Raw genomic sequence first — 23,672 nt, 5'->3', positions numbered from 1 at the left:
TGAATTCTCCCCAGCCTTAGGGGATCAGAGTCCCCCTGATTAATTGGAAGGCTCGAATCTGAAACTGGGGCTGGGGCAACACCTCATAATGGGCTTTTGGCCTCTCCTGTCTCTCCTGAGCGCAGTGGGGATGACTTCCTGGTGGAAGTCCTAGGGTTATGGCCATCTTCCAGAAAGGCACTCCGTCATCTGGAAGATGCATTCATGGGATTCAACCTAGAAAACCCCTGATGGGCCTAGGGAAACCTGCCTCAGAACCTGCCATCACCCTAGGGTGTGCTTAACCAATCACAGTACCAGTTAGCATTTATGGGATGATTGCCCTGTGTCACATTCAAGGACTTAAACTGCCTGTGAAGGTGGTCCCAGTGTCAGGCCCATCTCACAGATGAGGAAACTGAGACTTTTAGATGTTAAGGAGTTTACCTAAGACCATCAGCCAGTAATTGCTGGTGCTGGGATTTTAGCCAAGAAAATCTCCCTCGTAGCCAGGTGCGGTGGCGCACGCCTGTAATTCCAGTGGCTTTAGGAGGCTGAGGTAGGAGGATTATGAGTTCAAAGCCAGCCTCGGCAAAATCAAGATGCTAGGCAACTCAGTGAGACCCTGTCTCTAAATAAAATACAAAATAGGGCTGGGGATGTGGCTCAGTGGTCGAGTACCCCTGAGTTCAATCCTTGGTACCCAATCCCCCCCCCAAAAAAAAAATCTCCCGCCTAACCTCTAAAGTATATTGCCTCTTAGGGACTCACAACTGGTAGTTTCTGAGCTCCAAGGGTGTGGCAGGACCTGGGCATGTTAAATCCAGGCTGAGCAGCCCCTGGTAGTCTTTCTGGTAAGAATCAGCAGTTTATGCCGTTCTCCTCTTGCTAACCAGTTGCTCAAAGGGAAAGGGAAAGGTGTTGGGGCTCAGCCCAGAAACTGGGGACTCTGGTGGGGGAGGGGGCTGCAGAATCCCTGAGCATGGAGCCTATCAAGGTTGTTGCTGAGGACTTACTTGTTGCTGAGGTTGGGGAGATAGGTCAGGGGAGACATGTCAGGCATGTGTGAAGAGTGAACTCACTGTGCCAGGTAATCGTGGGAGCATCCACAGAGGACCAGCTGTGAACAGCTGACCAATAGGTGCTCAGAAGAGAAAGAGGACCAGGTGGTGGAGCAAGGCTTGGGGCAAGGAGAAGAGGCTTGAGACCTGAGATCCAGAAGAATGCAGCTCAGGGAGTAGCCAAGGAAGACCCTCTAGAAGAGAAAGCCATGAGCCCAGGAGAGAGTGAGGAACCACACTGGGCTGTGATTGTCCCTCCATCTTGACAGTCTTTTCTGTCCCACTCCCTGGGGAGCAGGATGTTCCAGAGCAGGACTTTCCTCCTCAGGGCACACACTTAAAACAAACCAGAACAATCCAAAGCATTTGGCAGCCGGGATCAATCGACTAAGCTGCTCAGGCTGAAGGCATCAGCCACCCCCAGGCAATACCTGGCCACCCTAGGGGCTGAGACCCTGGTCTTGGCACACCTGGAGGCATTGCTGTAGAGGAAAGAGTGCAGTTTTGCAGTCAAGCAGGCATGGGTTCAAGTCTCAGGTTCAGCACTAACTAGCATGTTTTCTTTTTGCCTCGCTCAGCCTCAGCTTCCTTAGCCTTGAAAAGGGCATAAATCATAAAAGATGTTTGCAGTTTGGCTCAGTGTTTGGCACAAAGCGAGCACATGGGAACTACTATGCATTCTGGTCTCCCCTTGAGAAAGACATTTGGAAGTAGAAACTGAAGCAATCATAAAGTGGCCCTTCATCTTGTCTACCCAGCACTGCCTATTCTAGAACTTTGTTGAGAGTGAGATAGGGTCTCATTGAGTTGTTAAGTACCATGCTATTGCTGAGGCTGGCTTTGAACTCACAACCCTCCTGCTTCAGCCTCCTGAGCCACTGGGATTTCAGGCATGCATCACCATGCCTGGCTTGTCCCTTCCCTTTACCCTTGGAGGTGCTGGAGGTGAAAATATCCCCAAGGATGTCCAGACTGAGGCAGGCTGGGAGGGAGGTGTTGAGTGTCTTCCATTGCACCATGTCTGGGATTTGGATGTGGTCCCCAGGCCCAAGGCCAACGTCATAGGCTAATGGAGGGGGAAGCTAGGAGAAGCTGTGGTGCAAAGGTGTCACCATCACTGTCATCGTCTAGCACCTTGGCCCAATATATTGCTGGGGTCACTGCAGGGCAGGGAGTGCTTCCTTTTTGGTGGGGGAATAAGTGGGGGAGCCAGGAAAATGGGACCCAACACACCAAGGTTTATTCCAACTGTGCAGTTTGAATTGCCCCCTCCCTGAGTTATCACTGGCTCCTGGGAAACAGGCCAAGAGCAGCTGCCACTAAAAGGCTTTTAACACCTCCTATAGGAGGGAGGCCTTCCTCGGTTGACCTAGGCACTATCTGGATTTTTTTTTTTGGTACCAGTTTAGGCTGCAGTGTCCCTCCTCTGCCTTGTCTGTGACCAGTGATAATGCCACTTGAACCCACAGGTTCTCGTGCAGAACAAACATTTATTCAGTCATTCACTCATTTGACAGACATGGACGGGATGCTTGCTGTCTGTGAAGCACTGTGTTAAGGATTTTCTCATGAATCTTCCCATGTGAGGCCAGGACAGTGGCTACCCCCTCTCTCAGATGAGGGGGCTACATGATGTAGGGATAGAGCAAAGGTGAATTGAGTTTGGGGGACTTCAAAAGCCATCACTTTCCTCTGCTGTGGGAGCTCAGAGCTAAGAGATAAGGCAGCCATATAAATAATGGACACTAGCCAGGAGCCAAGGCACACGCCTTTAATCCCAGCTGCTCACAGGCTGAGGCAGGAGGATCACAAGTTCAAAGCCAGTCTCAGCAACAGTGAGGCACTAAGCAATCAGTGAGACCCTGTCTCTAAATAAAATACAAAAAAGTGCTGGGGATGTGGCTCAGTGTTGAGTGCCCCTGAGTTCAATCCTCAGTATCCAAACAAAAACAAATAGCAGACACTTTGTGGGATGTGAGAGGTGCCTGGGGTAGGGACAGACACACACAGCAGTCTGGGCACAGAAGAGGGAAGGCTTTGCTTAACTTATGTTGGTACAGGAGCCCCAGGTCAGGCCGTTGTGATGCACAAGTTAAAAACAAAACAAAACAAAACAGAACAAAAAAAACACACAGGCCTCAGCGTGAGGAGAGCTGGGATTGCACTCATTTGCAAGATGGAGTAATCGTCCTCTCCCTGATGAGTTGTTATATGAAGCACAATCCTGTTTGGGGGAGCACTTAGCACATAGGAGGTGTGATTTTATTCCCTGTTAAAATATCAGGTGTTACATACTCTGTTTGTATGTCCCTCTGTCCATTTGACAAGGGTTTTCTATCTCATCAGATTCAGGAGTTCTTGAGGACAAGAGCCACGCTTCTCTCCATCATTAGGAGGGAGAAGTCTCTTAGGGCAGGAGCTTCCTGCCAATAGGATCTGTGCTAGGGGTCCTCTTTGTTTCAGGATTAGGGTCACACACCCCCACTTCAAATATGCACAGGTGCACTCGCATGCTCTCCAGTGTGAGTCCCTACCTGCAGGGGGCGCTCTGCAGGGGCCATGAACAGTACAGGTATATGCATTTAGTCTTTGTTCCCTCCCCCTCAGCTTCAGATCTGGGGCAGCCCCGGGGTGGGTGTGTTTGAGGATGGGGAGGCTGGATCAGGTGTCCAGGGATTCTAAGAGTTGAGGCAGGAAGGGGCCGTAAACTAATCCCTTGCCTTTGTGGTAGACAGAGCAGATTAGGAGGCTGGGAGGGGACTATTGTCCAGGACAAAACAAGAGAGAACGATAATCGGGACAGAACTTGGGCTCCTGCCTTTATTACCTGGGAGAAAACTTAGGATCCAAGAGAGTTGGAACTGGGAACCAGGTCCCCTCTCAGACCACATGGACCTCAGCCCCCCAATACAGTTACCTGGCTTCAGCATCTGTGAGCAGAGTGACTTGGGCCAACCTGGGCCCCCTTCCTGGACATGCCTATGTGGTTGAGGTACTCCTTGGCATGAGTATGTAGTCTGCAAGGATCCAGGGGGCTCCATGGGATACACTGTGCTGAGATAGGCACAGGGACACATCTGAGTCTAGGTGCTCCCAGTTGAGACAGTTGTTAGGCTTTGGTGAGTAGGCCTGTGCTTGAACAGGAGGGCAGGGGACATGTCACCAGCGTGTGTCAGACTCCCTCCCAGTTTTTAACAGTACAGCAGAGAGGTTAAGTGCACAAACTGCAGCTGGTCCACCTGGGTTCAGATCCTGGCTCTGCCTTTTACCAGGCCTTGGAGAAAGACTTAAACTCTTTGTGCCTTAGTTTCCTTACCTTTAAAATGGGGGTAATAACGATACCCAACTTATGGGGTTGTTGTGAGAGCCAAATTAGTACATGAAAATTGATGGCACACAGTAACCATTCACTGGGTTTAAGTTGTTATTATTTCAACTGAAAGGCTGGTCTTGAACTTGAGACCCTCCTGCTTCAGCCTTCCAGTAGTTGGGATTACAGGTATGTGTCACCATGCCTAGCCAAAAGTTTTATGTGATTTTTTAAAAAAATATTTATTTTTTAGAAGTAGTTGGACACAATACCTTTATTTTATTTATTTATTTTTATGTGGTGCTGAGGATCGAACCCAGAGCCTCGCACATGCTAGACGAGCACTCTACCAGTGAGCCACAATCCCAGTCCCCTTATGTTATTTTTTTGCTGAACTGAGGGTTTAACTCAGACAAGCACTCTATACCACTGATTCTACATCCCCAGCTCTTTGTAAAAATGTTTTATTTTTGAAACAGGATCTCACTAAATTTGCCCAGGTTGGTATTGAACTTGAACTCCTCCTGCCTCAACCTCCCAGGTAGCTGGGATTACAGGTATGTAATTGGTGATGTTCTCCATCCCACTAGAGATCTGAATTATCCCTCTGTCTAGCATTTCCATGCTGTATATGCTACCCACTCATTAGTCATTTAGTAGCTCTCAGTCATCAGAGCAATTATTTTGGTACTGCAGTGCTTGTGTTGAACCTTTGTTTTATTTAATAATGGCCCCAAAGTGCAAGGGTAGTAAAATTGGCAATTTGGATATGCCAGCGAGAAGCTGTTAAGTGCTTTCTTTCTTTAAGTTGTTAAAGTGAAAGTACCATAAGATATATTTTAAGAGACAACATTCACATAAATTTTATTACAGCATATTACCATAGTCATTGAATTTTACTTTGTTGTTCTTGTTGATAATATCTCACTATGTCTAATTTATAAATCAAGATTTATCATAGGTTTGTACATATAGGAGAAGCACAGTATATATGGGGAGCAGTGCTGTCTGAGGTTTTCAGTGCTGTCTAAGGTTCTTGAAACAGCCCTTATGAATAAGGGAGCCAGGTACAACAGCCAGTTCCTGGATGGTCTTGCTGGACAGTCCCCGGCCCAAATGAGGAGAAAAAGATTTAGTATCATTCCAGCCTTAGGAAACCATCTTCCCCGCTGCAGGGTCCTGCTGCCTAGCCCTTCTCTGTCCTGCCATTCTCCTGCAGGTGTGGAGGGAGGGGAAGCGAGAGTCCTCTGGAGGAATGGGGATGGTCAGTAGTTCCCCTCCTCTAACTCTTTTGGTGTCCTCCATTTGCAGCTTTCAATTTGCTCTTTATTCAGTAGAATTTGAATCTGAGACCCTGAGCTGGGATTCTATCTTTGCCATTCACTCGCTGAGGACCTTTGGCCAAGTCCTCTGATCTCTTTGGGCCTGTTTCCTGTGGGATGAGAGCTCCTGAACCAGGGTATTATAGAGACAAAAGCTGGTGGGATGCCAGTAAAGAAGCAGGGAGGGAGAGAGGGGAGGGGTGTGAGTGAGCCAGGAGGGGAGTCTGATGGGAGGGGGGAGCCAGGGTCCCTGCAGACCTGCAGCATTCACTTCATGAGACTTGAGATCCCAGGCGCTGGGACAGGCCATCACCCTCACAAGCACCTCCAGGGCTGTGTGCCCAGCAAGAACAAGGCCCCCCATTAACAATGGGCAGCCAGCGGAAAGAGGAATGCCCTCTTCCCCGCCAGCCGACGCCACGCCACGCCATCCCTTGCCTCCTTGCCTGCTCCCCTGCTCTGAATGTAGAAGCCCAGAGGGCCACCCTGGTCCCCCGCCTGCCCTGCCTCCACCTGCCAGAAAGGATTAGCCTCTCTGTCCCGGCTATCACAATGGTGCAAAGGCACCATGCTTTGGAGTTCAGGGCACACACTGAGAGTGGGGCTTGGGGTCAGGAATTACCTGGGCCAGTCGCTGGAACCCTACTATGCCCAGTGCTGATGGATGCTTGGCCTTGGAGCCTGCAGGGGGCCAGAGAGCAAGTAGAGTGGAGCAAGAGAGGAGGGTTTGGAAGCTCACAAGCTTGGCCAGAGGAGCCTTCCTGATGTCTTGCTCTGGCCCCTTGCCCTTACCTGGCCTGGAACCCCGATGAGCAGATGGAGTAATTCAACACCCCACCACTTGCTTTAGTGTTTGACTTCTTAGGAATATTATTCTATAAAGTTCTTCCTAGAATTCCTCCTCTTCTTGCTGTGATGTCCCCTATTTTCCCTCTTGCTTTGGTTAAAGAGGAGAGAGCCAGTAGCCAGCCCTGCCTTGTTAGCTCCCTAGGAACTAGTAGGTTGGACTGGGTTTTGTTTTACTTTCTCTATGAGGAAGCAGCTGGGCCTGTAGAAACCACCTTGGAGATGCCATACATGCGGCCTCCAGGGATCTCCAGGGCCTGCCTGTTGCAGAGGAGGCTGAAGGCTCCGTGCGCTTCCCTGCCTTGCAGTGCCCTGGGTTGCAGTTAGCCTGGCATGGCCTTTGTGAGAATTAGAGAAAAGTGCCTCTTGCTTGCAAGGCCCTACCACATGGGCAGAAGAGGAGAGTGGAACAGGGGCAGGGTTTCAACCTTGGCCAGGCACTCTAGGCCAGACCACAAGTAGCACCTCTCTGGGTCAGTCTGGTCAATACTTAGCAATTGAGCCAGGCATGGTGGCACATACTTATAATCCTAGTGACTCCAGAGGCTGAGACAGGAGGATTGCAAGTTCAAGGTTAGCCTGGGCAACTTAGCAAGACCCTTTTTCAAAATGAAATCAAAAGAGCTGGGATGTAGCTCAGTGGTAGAGCGCTCCTAAGTTCAATCCCCAGCACAGAAAAAAAAAAGTGAAAGAACATTTATGAAGTATTGCTTAAAGATTCCCCCTAGTCTTCTGGACATTTCTAAAGCCTTTTTACTCACAGCATACTTCACAGCCAGCAGTAGCTGTAGTGGCAGCATTGGGGAGAACGCTGGGAGTGGAGGAACTCAGGCTTCACTCCAGAATGACACAGTCAGAATTTGCACTTGAGGTTGCCCAGCAAACTGGTGTAGCTGACACTCACCTGGGCTCCAACGTTGGAATAAGTCAGACCATCCGCTGAGTTTCAGCGCAGCTGCCCCCATTCCACCTCCCAGAGAACCTAATTTGCACCTAGGTAGTGTACCACTGGTTTCCATCCAGGGATATAAGAAAGAGCCCCACAGACGTCACTGTCGATTTCCAGCAAGGATGTGGTTAAGAAAGAAGTCTCCAGGCCTGGTGGGGAGTTTTTGGAGGCAGCCAAGGAAGCATCAGCCTCATTCACAATGCGAGGGGCTGCCTGAGATGTCTCTTCCTCCAGAAAACCTTCCCTGACCCTCAACTCTGGGAGAGGGCTCCCCTCTGAGCGTGTGCTGCCCCAGGACCCATCTGCCTACATTCTACCTCCTGTTCACCTGTCTGTGTCTCAGACTAGGCTGGGAGCCCCACCTGGCCATCCATGTCCCCAGGTATTCTCAGTGCTGGTCCAAGCCCCTTGCACGTGGGTGCTCAAAAATATCAGTGGAATATTCGAATGAAGAGATGAATGAGTGAATGAACAGATGAATGAACAGTGAACAGCCAGGGGCCAGGAGGGACAGGGCAGAGACCAACACAGGCTGGAGTTGATGGGCTTTCCTCAGAGAGAGGGCTGGGAGGGAGGGAACACTTTCCAGACCTGGTAGTGGCACTAACCTGGTTTCAGGAGCCAACCCAGCCAGCTGCAGTGAGGACTGAGCCTCAGTGGGGAGCCTCTGCAGCTGCCAGGCAGCCAGCTCCTGACCAGGCTTGGGTTTCATTAGGGTGAGACATCTGTTCTAGAAACCTTTTCACTGAGAAGCTTCTGCTTTTCTTGTTCATTCTCTTTATTTTCTTAAAGAAAGAAAATGTCTTTTGAAAACTTCCATCCAGTTCCAAACACACTAAGATGAACATAAGAATATGCCCGCCCCAGGCTGGGATGGGACGAGTGCTCTGGGGACTTGAGGTGGGTTCTTGAATCCCTGTGGTGTAGCTGACACTTGCGTAGGCTCCGAAGGCCCAAGACGAGCTCTGTGTTCACACAGATCACAGGCTGGCAGGGCAGGGAGTTGTCACCTGGGCATTAAGCACTAGGCGGGAGGTATGCCTAGGCTGATGGGCGCACTTGGGGGGCACACAGGATGGACAGGGCATCAGCGGGGAAGAACGCGCCTCACTGTGGCATCCTGGGAAGATCCAGGGAGCTGAATCTGATGGCCAGGAAGCCCTGGGAGGAAAGTTCTGGGAATCCCAATGTCCTTGGTCAGGCCAGCACATTTTTTTTTTGTTTTCCCCAGTATTGGGGATTGAAATCAGGAGTGTTTCTCCACTGAGCTGCACCCCAGCCCTTTTATATTTTTGTTTTGAGACAGGATCTTGCTAACTTGCCCCAGCTGGCCTTGAACATGTGATCCTCCTTCCCCAGCTTTCCGAGTCATTGGGATTATAGACATGTGCCACCTCACCCAACCCTGCTAGCAAATCTTAGGTGTTTATTAAGCATATATTATGTGCCAGGATCTGTGAAAGGTGACATGGGTATATGGAAGCGTAAGATGAAAATGATACACAGAAATAAAAATCTAATTTCAACTCAATGAAGCAACAGCTGAGAAGGGTCCACAAGATACCATGGCATCTAGAGGGGGACACGGCAGCCTGAGTTTCAAAAAAAAAAAAAAAAAAAGAAAGTACAATATAACAGAAAACATGCACAAAAGGATAGCTTGATAAGTTTCCACAGGCAAATACCCCTGTATGAGCAGTACCCAGACCAGGAAATAGAATATCATTAGTTTAGCAGAAGTCCTCCATCCTATAACCATCCATCCCCTGAGAGGATAAACACCATGATTTTTCTTTTTTAAAATGTGTTTTTTGTTTTGTTTGTTTTTGGTACTGGGGATTGAATGCAGGGGTGCTCTACCTCTGAGCTACATCCCCAGCCCTTTTTATTTTGAGACAAGGTCTTGCTAAGTTGCCCAGGCTAGCCTCGAACCTGCAATCCTCCTGTCTCAGCCTCTCGAGTCTCTGGGATCACAGGGTACACCACACTACTATCATAATTTCTAATAACATAGAAAGTTTTTCCAGCGTTTTGAACTTTATGTAAAGGGGACATTATTTTGTGTCTGGCTTCTTTTCCTGTGTTTGAGGATCCACCCACATGGTTGCTTCTTGGCAGTTTGTCCGCTGGGGGTGACTACTATACAATATGTCCATTCTATTGTGGTTGAGTGCTGGACACTTCCCAGTTGGGGGTGTTACAAGGAGTGCAGCTGTGAGCAGTCCCGTACGGTTGCTGGGTGAGCACGTGAGTGCATTTCTATTGGTTAAATGCCCAGGAATGGAATTTCTGGGTCAGAGTAGATACAGAAGAATCTCAAGAGGTGAGCATGACTGGCCTAGGTGGAGAAGTGTGGGATGAGTCACTGGCTTGCTCTGAGGACAGGGGTGGCAGGAGGACAGAGGGAAGGGGCAGCAGGAACCCACAGGGAGAAGAGGGGTTCAAGGAACAGCAACACATTGAGACCCCTCTGACTGCTCCTGCTTACCTGTGTTAATTCCCAGGTGCTACTGTGACATAGGACCATAAACTGGCTAACTGAAAACTAGATGAATTTATTCTATCACAGTTCTTGGGCCCAGGAGTTCCAAATCAAGGTGTGAACAGGGCTGTATCCCTGTGGCTCTGGGGGAGAATCCACTGCAAGCTCCTGGAGTTTCTGGTGTCCTTGGCTTGTGGCCACATCACTCCCATCTCTGCTTCATCTTCTTTGTGTGTGACCTATGGGTATCTCTCACAAGGCACTTGCCTCTGGATCCAGAGCCCACCTGGAGGATCCACGATGATCTCAGGCTTCCACTGAACTACACCTGCAAAGACCTTTTTCCAAGTCAAGTCATAGTGACAGGTTCCAGGAATTAAGAGCTAGATGTATTTTTTGAGGAGCTCCCATCCATCCTGCCAAACTACCCCTAGCTGTCATCCTGAGCATCTCATCCCCTCTCCCCACCTTGCAAAGCTGTCACTCAGCTCTTTTCTTTGTGGTACTGGGATGGAACCCTGGGCCTTGTGTGTACCAGGCAAGCACCACTGCCACTCAGCTCCATCTCCAGCCCCTTTTATCTGATCTTGAGACAGGGTCTGGCTAAGTTGCTGAGACTGACCTTGAACTTGCAATTCTTTTGCCTCAGCCTCCCTAGTCACTGGGATTACAAGTTTGCCTGGCTTCAGTCAGGCCATTTTCTGATGGCTCATCATGTCCCCCTTGGCCAGTTCAGGCCAAGCTCCCTCCAGGAAGCCCTCCTTGACTGTCTCCTGACCCTCAGGTCCTTGAGAGTCCTCCAGCTCTAGTGTCCAAGGCTCTGTCCTTCAGAGTCTGTGGTTCTGAATCTCTCCTCAGACTGAGGTTTCCCGAGGGAAGGAAATATTTCTTCCTGCTTCTCTTTTACACCCAGGGCACCCATCTCCTGCAGGGCGCTTTGCACACAAGCTCACAGAGAACAAGGAAGCTGGGCCAAAGGCACCTTTCCAGCAGCGGCTGGCCAGCCCTACCTTGTGGCACCTGCTCTTCTCCAGAAGGGGCCAGGTTGTTACCTTGTCCCAGGGCCTGTGTGGTAGTCTCAGCTGCACACACACAGCAGGGGTGGGGGAGGAGCTGGGCCAGGGGAAGGAGCCCAGCCCTTTGCCTTTCCTTGGAGGAAGCTGGGACACAGGAATGCCTTTGGCTGGGAGACCCTGGCCAGAGATCAGAAGATCAAAGGATGAGAAGATCAGGGGCGAGGCAGGTGGCATCACTTGGAGGCACCAGAGAGAAGCAGCAGCTGGTGCCTCCTAAGGGCAGGGTTGACCCAAAACGCCCTCCCCTCCCTCGGAAGCCCCAACCCATCCGTTTCCTAACCGTGCAGAGCTGCTTCTCCAGGATGGGGGCCTCTGGGAGTGAATGCAAGTGTGTGTGGGGGGGGTGTGTGCTGACTGACATGTGCCATCCTGTGGGCAAAGCTAATACCCCCTACACATGTGGATTCTCCCATCCCACTTAAATCTCACTATGCCCTTAGGAGGGTTAATAACAGGGCGATTCTTAGAGGTAGAAACTGAGGTACAAAGAGAAAGCCCAACATCAAACCATTGTCAAGTGTTAGGGCCAAGATACAAATTCTGGCAGTCTGACACCAGAGCCACAACTACTACAGTATAAGGCAAGGCAGACAGTTGTTCAGTCCAACTGCAGCATGAGGGAGTGAGGCTAGAGGTCAGCTAGGACTTCTTGCTGGGCAGGGAGTGGGACCTAGACCTTGGTTGGATCTAGTCTTCCTACAAGTCTGATGAACCAGTAGGAAGGGAGTTGGGGAAGAGGAAAGTGGGGAGACATTTGGGGACTGATGGACTGGAGGCCGGACAGCGGCAGATCAATGGTGGGCAGGACAGGTGTAGTCAGTAGTGGGCACTGGCTGGAAACTTGCGTTCGAGGCCTCAGGAGCTGGATGGAGGAAGGGAGACGCGGGCAGATCGGTAAGACATGGTGCGCCCAGGTGGGCTTGGGGAGGGGCGCCGAGCCTGGAGTCCTGGGGAAGCGCGATCCCGACGCGACGGTTGGGGCCCTCCGGGTGGGCGCTAATCCCCTGCCTTGTTCCCGGAGCTCTGGCCACCGCCTGGCGGCTGGGCACTGGCAGCCGGGGCAGCAGCGAGGCGGGAGGCTCCGCGGCTGGGCCGGTCCGTGCGTGCGGCTGGGGCAGCTGAGCCCGCCCGCAGGGTTCACGCTGCCACTTCTAACTGTGTGACTTAGGGGAAGTAACGTGATATTTCCGAGTCGCCAGTTCTTCATTTAAGGTGGGAATAAATAAGGCTTCACTCCCTGGCCCTGGAAAAGAATTGCATTCCATGAGACCAGGGAGGAGCCCAGCTCTACCAACTGCAAAAGACCTTCAGATTGTGGGCCCGGGGAGAGGCAGGGGCGTAGGGTTTGAGGACAACTTGGCATTTGGGCTCTGAGGGACCTTAATTTTGCTGAGCCTCCTCTGTAAAATGAGCCCCAGACCTCTCAACTCCTAGCCTCTGCTTTCCCCTGCCTTCAGCTGGAGCCTGGGGCCTCCGGCAGGGATCTTGTGTTGCCCCTGGCTGGGGAGTAGGTGGCGGGTGTCTGGGTGCTCCTCGGTGTGTAGAGAGGCAGAAGGACATTGAGCTGCTGGCCTGAGAAGGGGAGGAGGAGGTCCTGATGTGAGAAGGGAGCGGTGTCTGGGATGGGGTGGTGACTGCATGCTCCAAACACACCCTGCCTGTTTATCTGTGGGAATAAAGGTAGCAGGCTGGAGCTCCAGCTAAGCAAACAGCGCTCGGAGCTGGGGTGGCACCTCCTGCTCAGGCTGCCTGGCTCTGTCCCACCTGGGTGTCCTCTTGTACCCACTCCACCCAGCCCTGTCAGGGGCCCTGGCTGGGAGCTCCGGGATTTCCCAGTGTGCCGAGAGAAGGGGAGCTGCTAGTAGTTCCTACCCCAGATGTCTGGGCTGAGGAGAGCTTGCATTCCTTCCCACACACAGAGAGGGTGCCCTGCTAGGCTGAGCCAGGGACCAGAGGGACTGTTAAAGACACTGGTGAGTCAGAGTCTGGGGCCTGGCGGGACCCAATGAACAAGACTTCAAATGCACAGCCACTGTGGCCGGCTTTCTCTGGGTTTATTCTGTCCCCCTCCTGCACCAGATTTGTCTGACCTCTTCTGTCCCTCTGGCCAGGGCCTGTGTGTGGGATGCCCCCCCCCCCCACTCCCTTCCATGGCCTTCTAGAAAACCGACCTGGATGCTGTCTGTGTATGTGACAGAAACCCATAATTGGGAGCTGTGGAGGAGCTCTAGACTGTTTGGGCAGAGCAGCCACATGAATGAATGATCTGAGACCAGAAGATGACATTTGTAATTGAAGGCAGGATTGTGCGACCTGACTTATAACTGAACCCTCAGAGATTAGAGTCAAAAGGCCACAGGGGGATTAGTCTGAGAGGAAGCCCTATGACACTCAAGCTCCAGTCCCAGCACTTGTCACTCAGCCTGGTATTATGTCTGTTCTCTGGCCATTGTCCCCACTGGAGTTGGCTCTTTGAGGACAAGGAGCATACATGTGCAAGGCTTCATCTAGCACAGAGCCTGTTATATAGTAAGTGCTCAATAAATACCCATTGAATAGCAAATGGCTGCTTGATTCAGTGGACAGTGGAAGGTTGGAGGCTTCCTGTAGGCCTTAGTGCATTGAGTAGTGATGTTCACAGGTGAAGAGAGGTAATTTACCGTGTGCTAGGCACCCAACGAGAGGTGAAATAACTTCCCCACAGTCACATGGCCAGTGAGTGGCAGAGCTGGGGACAAGCACAGGTCTTTCTGGGTGTGGAGGCTGCACCCTTGCTGTCCCACAGCACACCCTGTGATGGTGGATGTATTCTGGTCTGCATCCTCCATAGTAGTACCCTCTAGCTGCCTGTGGCGATTGAGCCCTGAAATGTGTTTGGTGCAGCCAAAGAACTGAATCTTCAACTTAATGTTAATGAAATTAAATAGTCGCCCGCGGCTGTGACCTTGCCATTCCTTTCTCTGGGCAGCGTGGGTCTGTGCTGTTTCCAGAGAGGGGGCAGAGAAGGGAGGGGGTCCAGAGCAGCCCTCATGGCTTCAGGGCCCTCCAGAGACTCTGCCCTTCATGTCATGGGCTGTTTTCAGGTCACACTGTGACCCCCCTGGTGGGGTCCAAGAGGTCTAGGTCCCTTTAACATCTCTGCCTGTGGGTGGCATGGCTTGGCAAGGAGGGAGGAGCCCTGGAGAAACACACATGCATTGTGCAATCCCTGGGCCACGCTTTGCTCTTGAGCATTGCTGCCTGGCTCTGGGCACAGCTGAGGAGAATAGGTCCCATAGGCTCTCCAAGGACCTTGACCTCTGACCTGGGGGCAGGAACAGCCCCTTGCATTTGACCCACTGTAGCACTTTTGACTGGGACTTGGGCACTGCGGTCCAATCCGCCTTAGCAGCTTTACCCAGTAGAGCCAGAGATGCCCCCTCAGCCATGCATGGGCCTGGCTTCCCCCCAAAGGGATTTCCCTACAGTACTGAAGGTCAAGGCCGGCCCCACATCCCATCTCCTTCTCCTCGCTCTGCCCAGGCACCCATGCCTGCAGCCTGCTGTCCAATGAACCCCTCTCTGTGAGAAAAAGCTGAGAAGTAGGGCTCAGCCTGAATTTGGTGCCCATGGAGCTAAACCATAATTTCCCACAACTAGCATTTTTGAGTGGAGGGACCTCTCCTGGGTGCCGTCCTTCCTTGGCCTCCGTTGTCGGTTATTAGACTTCGAGGAGACCCATATAGGCAAGAGCCAGTGATGGCATTCTCTGACTACGTGCGGAAAATACTATTTTTCTTTTCTCTCTTCTGACCTTTAGGAATATCTCTATTCCCCTCCCATTATTCCTCCCAGTCCCACATGAATTAATTGGGTCACCTTCTGGTGACACTCTGGGTTTCCAGCCTTGCCCCATTGCAGTCTGACCTGCCCAGCCTCAACTTTGCCTGGCAACTACCAGGACCCTCCCTCCCCTCCACAGGTACCCCCAATCCAGACCCTGTCTCTCCGGCTGACCCTCCAGCCTCTCATTCCCCCTCACCCCCTTCCAGTTCCCTCATCACAGCCTTCCTGCCACTCCAGGCAGGCTAGAGACATTCTTGTTACCAACAAGGGAGCCAAGAAATGACAAAGTAAAGCAATAGCCCTTTTATTTCAAAATACAGCGTTGTTCTCACATAGGACTTTGTGCAAAGCCTAAGAGAACGGTTTGTGCTGTTATGTGGATGGTGAGGGAGACTTTTTCTAGATTGAAGCACACTCCCTTGTTTGGAAAGTGTTGAAAACCACAAAATTCCAAGAGAACTTTGTGTCAAATTGTGTCTTTGGAATCTCAGAGAAGATAGCTGCTATGCACATTATCTCTGATAGGAAGTGTCATCTCAGGGAGTAAACTGGACAGAAGACACTGCGTTAGAAAATTCAAGATTAAGCCAGACACAGTGGTACACACCTGCAATCCCAGCTACCCAGGAATCTGAGGCAGGAGGATTGCAAGTTGGAGGCCAGCTTGGAAAACTTAGTGAGACTCTGTCACAAAATAAAAAATAAAAAAGATTTGGAGATGTGACTCAGTGGTAGAATGTTCCTGGGCTCAATCTCTAGTACCTCCCCTGCAAAAGAAAAGAATCTGTCTAGTGGATCGAAAGAGCATCCATCTGGTTGGTTGGTTTGAGATAGGGTCTTACTATAATGCCCAGTCTGGTCTCAAACTCCTGGGCTCAAGCATCTTTCCTCAGCCTCCTGAGCAGCTGGAGCTACAGGTAAGTACCGTCATTCCACTCCTTATGTGATTTAAGAGACCAAGTAGTAACCCCCACTGTGCCATTAATTTGCTGTGTGACTTTAGGTACTTCTAGCCCTCTCTGGATCTATTTTGTACTAGTAAATTAAAGGAGTATGTGTAAAAGGCCAACCATTGAGCAGGTGTTTGCAAATTCCTTGGGTGGTTTATTTATTTTATTTTTTATGCATTCCTGGGGATGGAACCCAGGTCCTGGAGCATGACTCCCATTTTATAGATGAGACAAAGGGGGCTCAGAGATATGAAATGACATGGGGATGGGGTCACACTGCTTTACCACAGAGCCAGAGGCAGGGCGTGTTTTCATTAGTCACATAACCAGGAGATGCTACGGGCACTTAGGAGCTAACTGCTGAAGCCAGGCCCAATGAACAGCTAACTGCAGGGTCCATGATGGCGTGGGCTGCACCCTGGGTGCCTTCCACTCTGGACTTTGATCTGTGAGTTGCTTGAGTCTCATGCACCTTCACCCTCACCCCATTTCTGCCCAGGAAGCCCTCTCTGTATGCTCTTTCTGCTCCTGAGACTCGTGTGTACTCTAGAACTTAATCCAGTGAGGGGCTACAGGAGCGTTTTGCAAACCACATGGCAGTGTACATACGTGGGTTTTGTTGTTAGCTTGTGAGTCAACAATCCTCCCCCAGCAACGCCAGAAACTCCTCTGTACCCCCCAAGGCCTAGTGCCAAAGCAGCCGGTGGCAAAGCAGGGATCTTCAAGACAGAGGGACCTGGCCATTCCTTTCATTGAGCCAGATCCCTGCTTCTAAATTCAGGCTTCTTTCCTCTTTGACCTCATTACCTGCTTCTCTTGTTGACAGAAATTCATCAAGTGTTCTCTGGACACCAAATGGTCCCTGTGGTAGATAGCCTGTCTACTGTAGATGCCTTTTTAGTGGAAGCCCCCCAATCCCCCTGTTTGGCTCATGCTAACTGGCCTGCCTGCACCCTGCCAACTCCAAGTTGTCTTCCAACATGGTGGGATATGTGCCCAGCTCAGTGGCCCTCATGGTTCTTAGGCAGCCTGCCAGTCCCTATCCAGAGACAGAGAACAGGGCCAGGAGAAACCCCATGGCCCATGTAGGGTCAGGAGGGCTTGTTTGGAGGAGGACCACACTTTTACTTTCTCCAGAGGAGGCCAAATCACCAGAACATTACCAGTGACCTCTGTAGCAAGAGCCACCATTGACGGCACTGTTGACTTGGAATCAGGTTCCTCCCAGAGGCTGTGCCTTTCAACATCAATGAGAGTTCATCAAACTAGACATTGGGAAGAACTTCCTCTGAGTGAAGGCTGTCAGTCACAGGAACAGGGAGAGGAATCGTCTATGTTTGTAACACTCATTTGGTTTGGTTTGGTTTTTTAACCCAGAGCCTGGCCCACACTAGGCAAGCACCCCACCACTGAGCTACACCTCCAGCCCTGTGATGCGTTTATTTGGATGGTTTTTGAACACCCTATTTGCCAGGCATCCCACTAGGACTGGAGGGTGCACAGGTGATTAATTCCCTGCTTTGAATAAGCTCAGATATGTCGTTACAGACTAAATAATCGGAATTTAGTTGGATGAGTCTGATAGTAGGGATAAGGCAGGTTTATAGAGACCTGGGCTTTATGTTTATTGACTCACACACTCCTCACAGTAGCTCTTGTCAGGTAAGAACTATAATGACTCCCATTTTATAGATGAGACAAAGGGGGCTCAGAGATATGAAATGACATGGGGATGGGGTCGCACAGCCAGTTAGCGTTGTGCCAGAGTAAGGATAAAGGCAGGGGCAGTGCTAGACACTGGCACAAGAATTAAAGCTTCACACATGAGCAAGACGAGTATTTACGAAACATCCTTGGGATTCAGAGGGTGTCACCCCAGCTCTGCCTGGGGAGGCAAGGGAAGCCTCACAGAGGAGGTGACACCAGGGCATAGCCATGGCTGGGGATAGGGCTCAGCTCCTGGACACGCTGAGGCCTTTTTCTGAGGGTAGATCCTACGCGTTTTTGCCATAAGGTGAATGAATGAATGAATGAATGAATGAATGAGAAGGAAATACCGTAGCTATGTGAGGTGATGGGTGTGTTCACGAGCTTAATGATGGTGATTATTTCCTAATGTGTATGTGTCTATCCAATCATCAAGTTGTACACCTTAAATATTTACAATAAAATAAATAGCTGACCTTTTCCTGGTTGCAGAGATGGGCAACCTGAGCCCCAGTAGAGACAGTGGAAAGGGGGTTCATGCGTCTTGGGTCTCTTCTCCAGTGTGGGGCGTCCTTTCAGGTCTACCCCAGAAGGACCCAAAGGTTTGTCCTTCACTGTTGCTTCCTTCCACAGGAAAAATTCAAGCAGAATCGGTCCCTGCCAGGGGCCCTTGGTTATCAGCCAGACTTCCTTGAGAGCATCTCCTCTTTCCTGTCTCTGGAGCATGGTTTTGCTGTTCTCTGCCCCCTTCCATTTCCCAACATCTTCCCTCTTATCAAACCGGCTTCCTGCCTCCATGGTGACACCACCTCACCCAGCTACCTTGGGTGGTCCAGTTACCTCACAGGGTGAAACTCTGAGAACATTTTCCTAATGTGCAGCCAGAAACTTCCGCTTCCTGTGCCCAGGGCTGCCCCCCTCAGCCCTCCCCTCCCACCAGCCTTGCTCTGTCAACACCCTCCCCCGCGACCCCCACCTCATCATGGCCGTGTCCAGCCAAGAGGACACAGAACGTGCCTGTGTATCCTGAGGGCTGCCAGGACTGAATGAAGACTTCAGAACGAGATTGCAAGCCATCCTTTGAAGCGCTTGCTTTTCAGGCCAGAGTAGCTGTTGAGGGGCCCAGTGTAAATGAAAATGGAGGGCCTCTTGCCCAAAGTAGGAAGTATTTCAAAATGGCAATAGCAGAGAGTTAAGCTGGGCCCTTCTGAGTGTGAGGCCCTGTGCAACTGCACAGGTTATGTGGTGGTGGAGTCAGCACTGGAGAGCAGTGTGTGTGTGTGTGTGTGTGTGTGTGTGTGTGGCGGGGGGCGGGGCAGTGGTCGCAGGGTAGTGATGGTAGAGCAGAGTTTGAGTTCAGGCCTTGAGTGTCCAATTCAGCCATAAGTTAGTTAGACCTTAAAACAGCATCACTAGGCCATTTGTTCCCCTCGCTGGGAGTCAGAGATAGACTGGAAGGGAGACCAGAGGCCAAGAGAAGGAACCAGGCTTGTCTAAGGTCACACAGCCAAAAAAGGCTTTCTAACTTAAAGGGCAAGAATTGGGTGAGCCTCTGTCTTTATGACGGGTGGAAACCTTGGGAATGTTTGATGCTTTTTAACGGCCCAGCACTCCATAATGCACAAACACAGACACACAGTGTGCCTTCACACATGAGCAAGACGAGCACATCTGAGAGCTCACGTACTCCGACACACGCCCCCTCCTTGTAGGTATCGCAGGTTCATACGGCCACATCAGTGTAGCCACAACCAGACTCAGGCACCCAAGAATCAGGGTGCACTCTTATCTCCCCCGGGTCCAGGCATGGCCTCCCTGTCTGATCTGTGTCCTCTGGTTGCCCAAGCTGGCCTCCCAGGAGAGTCCTAGGTCAGAACCACCAACTTGGTAGAGCAAACCCTGTGTTAGAAGATTCTGCACGTTGATTCCGTGCCTATCACTCTACAGGGCCCAGAGCCTCTTGCCAGTGCCCTTAGCCCTCCTGCAGCATCAGCTGAAGGATCTAAGCTTTGAAATCTCCGCTGGCCTCCCTCTCCCAGCTCTGCGCAATTCTCTTCCTACCTTTGCCTGGCACCAGCCTCGCCCTTCTTCCTTTTGTGAGGGGCCAGGCCTGAATGGGCCCCCTGGAACCAGACCATAGGAAACCGCCCTCCACGCCCCACCCTGGCCCCTCTCCTGAGCACCACAGCTGAGCGGCCTGCTGTCTTGGGGCAGGATGTGGAGGCGTTGGGGGGGGTTCGGCCCCCTCCTCCCCAGGGGAGAACAATGAGGCCGCTAGTCAGGGTGGCAGGCGGAGGGAGTGGGTGGGGTGGGGGCTCTGGAGAAGCATCAGAGCTCCGCGTGCGGCCCCTGGAGGGACAGCTGAGTGATGAGGCCTGAGTCACATGCCCCACGTGCTCCTTGAACTCCCGCTCGGGTACCTGTCGAGACACATCAGAAATGCACAGGGTAAATATTTAGAGGTAATCATTTTCGTGGCACCTAGCAGCTCCCTCCTCACTGAGGATGAGCCAGGCCCGGGGCACAAGAGGAAGGAATCGAGTCAGACCAGGATCTGCAGCCTGGGCATCTGTGGGCATCACCCTGCTTCCGGTCAGATGTAGCCAGAGGCTGGTGGATGGAGCCCAGAAGCATCCCGAGGACCAAACGAACCCTCTTGGTGCAACTTTTTTCCTGTTGTTGACTATGACCATCAGCCCCACTAGGGCCTCCACAGAGCCCTGCTTCTAGACCTGGCAGGTGGCCGTGGCCCTTCTGTTTCCACAGGAGTGCAGGGAGGGAACCATAGGCAAGGACCAGCCCCACGTTTAGCGTGACAGTTCCTTAGCTCTACCCTGCCTGGAACATCTTCCTTCCTTAGAGGACATGGAGTCCGGAGCCCAAGCTTTATCAAAGATAAAACATTTGAGACTAAACAGTCTTTTTATAGACTGGAACTGGGCTCCCAAGCACATGTCCCTGGCCACCCCAGCCGGCCTCTCCCAGCACACACATAAAGCAACACATTTCTGGGGCGGGGGAAAGGGAGGCACATGTTTGAGGGCACATGTGCATTCCCAGAGCAAGGCGAAGGCCTGAGGGTGCTGCCTAAGGACGTGGTAGTCTGGTCTGGGCTCACCTCTGCGCACCCAGGGAGGTGAGCTGAGAAGCAGCTCTTAGGAGTTTGAAATAGGAGGGAACCCAAATGAGTCGGATATAAACGCACAGCCTCCAAGAAGAAAATGCCAACAAGAGCCAGGACCTGCAAACAAAGTCCCCGACTCCGCCCCATCCACCTCCAGGCCTGTGGGACTGGGACTCTGGCCCACAGTCCACTGAGGGAAAGGTGGAAGGAAGAAGCAAATATTTATTGTGTATGTCCTATTTATTAGGCAATCTGTCAACATGAGTTCTTGATCCTTACAAGGACCTCGCTAGCTTGCTTTTATTTGTTCCATATTATTATTATCATCATCATTATTCATTTTATTTTTATGGCTGAGAAAATGGCTGGTCCAAGTGATCAAGAGCCCCAGGTTTGATAGGTGACTGTGGAGGAGAGATAGGACCTCAGGGCCTTTTGACTCCAAAGCTCCCTGCTTTTTTCTTTTGTTTTCTTAAATGTAAAATGGAAGCTAGCCTGGGGTGGTTGTGAGGATTAAGTGGGATTATTTGGATAAAGGTTGGCCAATGCCTGGCACAGAGTGGGCCTCCAGTAAATGTCAATGTAGTTATTGTGGTTAATTTGTTTGCAGGTCATCTTAAAGGACAGTGACGCTAAAACCACTCACAGGGTCTCTTAGGTAACCTGGAATGATTTAGGGTTAGAATGATCTAGGCTGTGAGTGCATGGAGGGATCCGGGCCTTCACACACCCCCATTCAGGAATCTGGGCATCTTCTAGGATGTACCAGGAGACTGACAGGGAGCAAGGCCAACGGGAGGGAGACTGTCAGAGAGCCCAGAGGGTGGCCAGACCCCACTGGCTCTGGGACTGGATGACCCCTGTGGCGGCCTGGGGATGGGCACAGCCAGGCATGGACATGGACATCCACTGAGGCTGTTCTGTAGGTCAGAAGGGCAGTGATCCCAGGCCTCAGTTTCCCCACTGGTAAAAAGAGTGCATAAAATATTATCTGCACTAAAGACCCCTCCCTTCCTCTCTGAAACGCTACGAACTTTCCTCTAGCTCCTCCGTTTGTGGAGAAGTCAGCTTCCACCATTGTCCTAATTGCAGCTAGTCCCAGGAGAACCCTGCCAAGGAAGACTGAAAGGGGGAGGGTGGATGGGAGACTGGACAGAGGCAGCTCAGGGGCCTGGCTCCCAGCCCTGCTCTGCCTGCGGAGCTAGGAGGGCATGGCAGGGTGCAAATGGGGGGCTGAAAGGAACTGTGGGAAACTGTCTCCACCATGGGGGCTTGGGGCATGACAGTGCAGATGGTACAGGTGGGCAGCTCACAGCCCCCTCCCCGTTTTCTCTCCACGCAGAGACCTCAGCATGAACAACCTCACGGAGCTTCAGCCCGGCCTCTTCCGCCACCTTCGCTTCTTGGAGGAGCTGTGAGTGGGAGCTGGGGGATGGGAGGCGAGGCTGGGGCTGCCTCTACCAGCTGAGGAACCAGGTCACCTCAGGAGGAGGGGGGCTTGAGGGAAGAGAAAGGGGCTTGGGAAGCCAAGCGGTGTCCCGCTGACCTCTGCTCCAGGTGTGAGTCCTGGGGGGCAGGGCTAGGCCCACGAGGTACAGGAGGTCTGGAGTCTAACTGCATTCCTCCCTGAAACCCGGGCCTTTTTGTAACTTTTTTTTTTTTTTTTTGGCAGTCCTCAGGATTACACCCAGGGGCGTTCTACCACTGAACCACACCTCCAGCCCTTTTTATTTTTTATTTTGAGTCAGGTCCTTGCTAAGTTGTTCAGGGCCTCACTAAGTTCCTGAGACTGGCCTTGAACTTGCCATCCTCCTGCCTCAGCTTCCTGAGTTGCTGAGATCATAGGTGTGCGCCACTCACTGTGCTTGGCTCACTTTCCCTCTCATTGTCCTTAGTTGCACATCTCCCCAGGGTCACCTTTGAGCTGCAGCTGTGCCCTGCGTCCAGCCACCAGCCATTCTCTAGAGCCCAGTGGTTCTATGAGATGTCACTCACGTCTACCCTTTGTTCTCTATTCCCACTGCTACTGCCCCAGACATCCCTGACACCTAGGGGAACCAGCCTCCTAAGTGACAGATCTGCTGCCTCCCTTCTGATGTTCTCTGTACAACTTCAAGATGCACCCCACCAGCTCAAGAGCCCTTGGTGGCTCCCCACAACCTGAAGGATCAACGTCTTATACCCTCCCCTACAAGATCCTCTTCTCTGATCTCACTTTCAAGGATGCTCAGGAGGAGGTCACCTGCTCCATTAGAGTGTCCCTCCTGATTGCTTTGGGAAGCCAGGTCATTCTGTCCCAAGTCTCTCTTTTCCCCTATATCCCTGGGTCCTACAAAGCTTTACTTAAACTGCACAAACTGTGGGCTCCTGGCCCTGGATACGTTTCTGCCCCATTGCGACCCTGACCCGTTACTCCCTCACAAGTGTCCCCTCCTCACCCTGATAGCACTCCTCAAGGACAGGGAGTCCATCAACCCCCAGGGCTGTCGCAGGGTTTGCAGATGGGGTTCTTGTTGGATCCTCTGTGCAGAAGGCAAGCTCAAGGTGACCTAGGGGAACAAGCTGGAGGTCCCTCCTGCCACCCTCAGGGAGCTTGCTCAGGGCTGGTGATCTGTGGGGGCAGCAAGGGAGCTGGCACTGTAGGTGTGGGTCCCAGGGCCTTGTGTGTGTGGTGGGGGAAGGTTGGTGGAGCTGAGCAATAGGGGGAAGAAGAGGAGGAGGAGGGGGAGGAGGAAGGGGGAGGGAGAAGGGGAGGAAACCAGTTTTCAAAGGAAGTGGACAGGGTAAGAGGGGCCTTCCCAGGTGGATGTGACAGCCTGTCAGGGGAACAAAAAGTAAGAGCAAGGCCAACAGATCAGGAAAGGGGACGAAGAGGGGGGACAACCTGAGAGTCAAGGCTGGTTTTGTAGCTCCTGCTCCCTGAGACAGGGTCAAGCTCCAGGACCCACCCAGGCACGAGCCCATCCACAGAAGCCAGGCTTGGTGACCTCAGATATCGAGATGCCTTTCCACACAGTTATTTTTGAAAGACAAATGTCAAG

The 23,672-nt window shown here is 51.7% G+C and overlaps 1 protein-coding gene across 5 annotated transcripts in view; it reads left to right on the top strand.

Moving 5' to 3' along the window:
* LGR6 (leucine rich repeat containing G protein-coupled receptor 6) overlaps positions 1-23,672 on the top strand; it is a 117,533-nt gene that overhangs the window by 6,393 nt on the left and 87,468 nt on the right. For all 5 annotated transcript variants that reach the window (XM_081297276.1, XM_081297277.1, XM_081297275.1 and 2 more), the window contains exon 2: positions 21,974-22,045. In XM_081297276.1, coding sequence (XP_081153402.1) covers positions 21,974-22,045 — 72 coding nt within the window. The remainder of the gene's footprint in view (positions 1-21,973; positions 22,046-23,672) is intronic.

This window comes from Spermophilus citellus (genome assembly GCF_964194105.1).
Source record: "Spermophilus citellus genome assembly, chromosome: 6".
NCBI lineage: Eukaryota > Metazoa > Chordata > Mammalia > Rodentia > Sciuridae > Spermophilus > Spermophilus citellus.
Note: the sequence above shows the minus strand (reverse complement) of the source record. Positions and strands in the feature narration are given on the sequence as shown.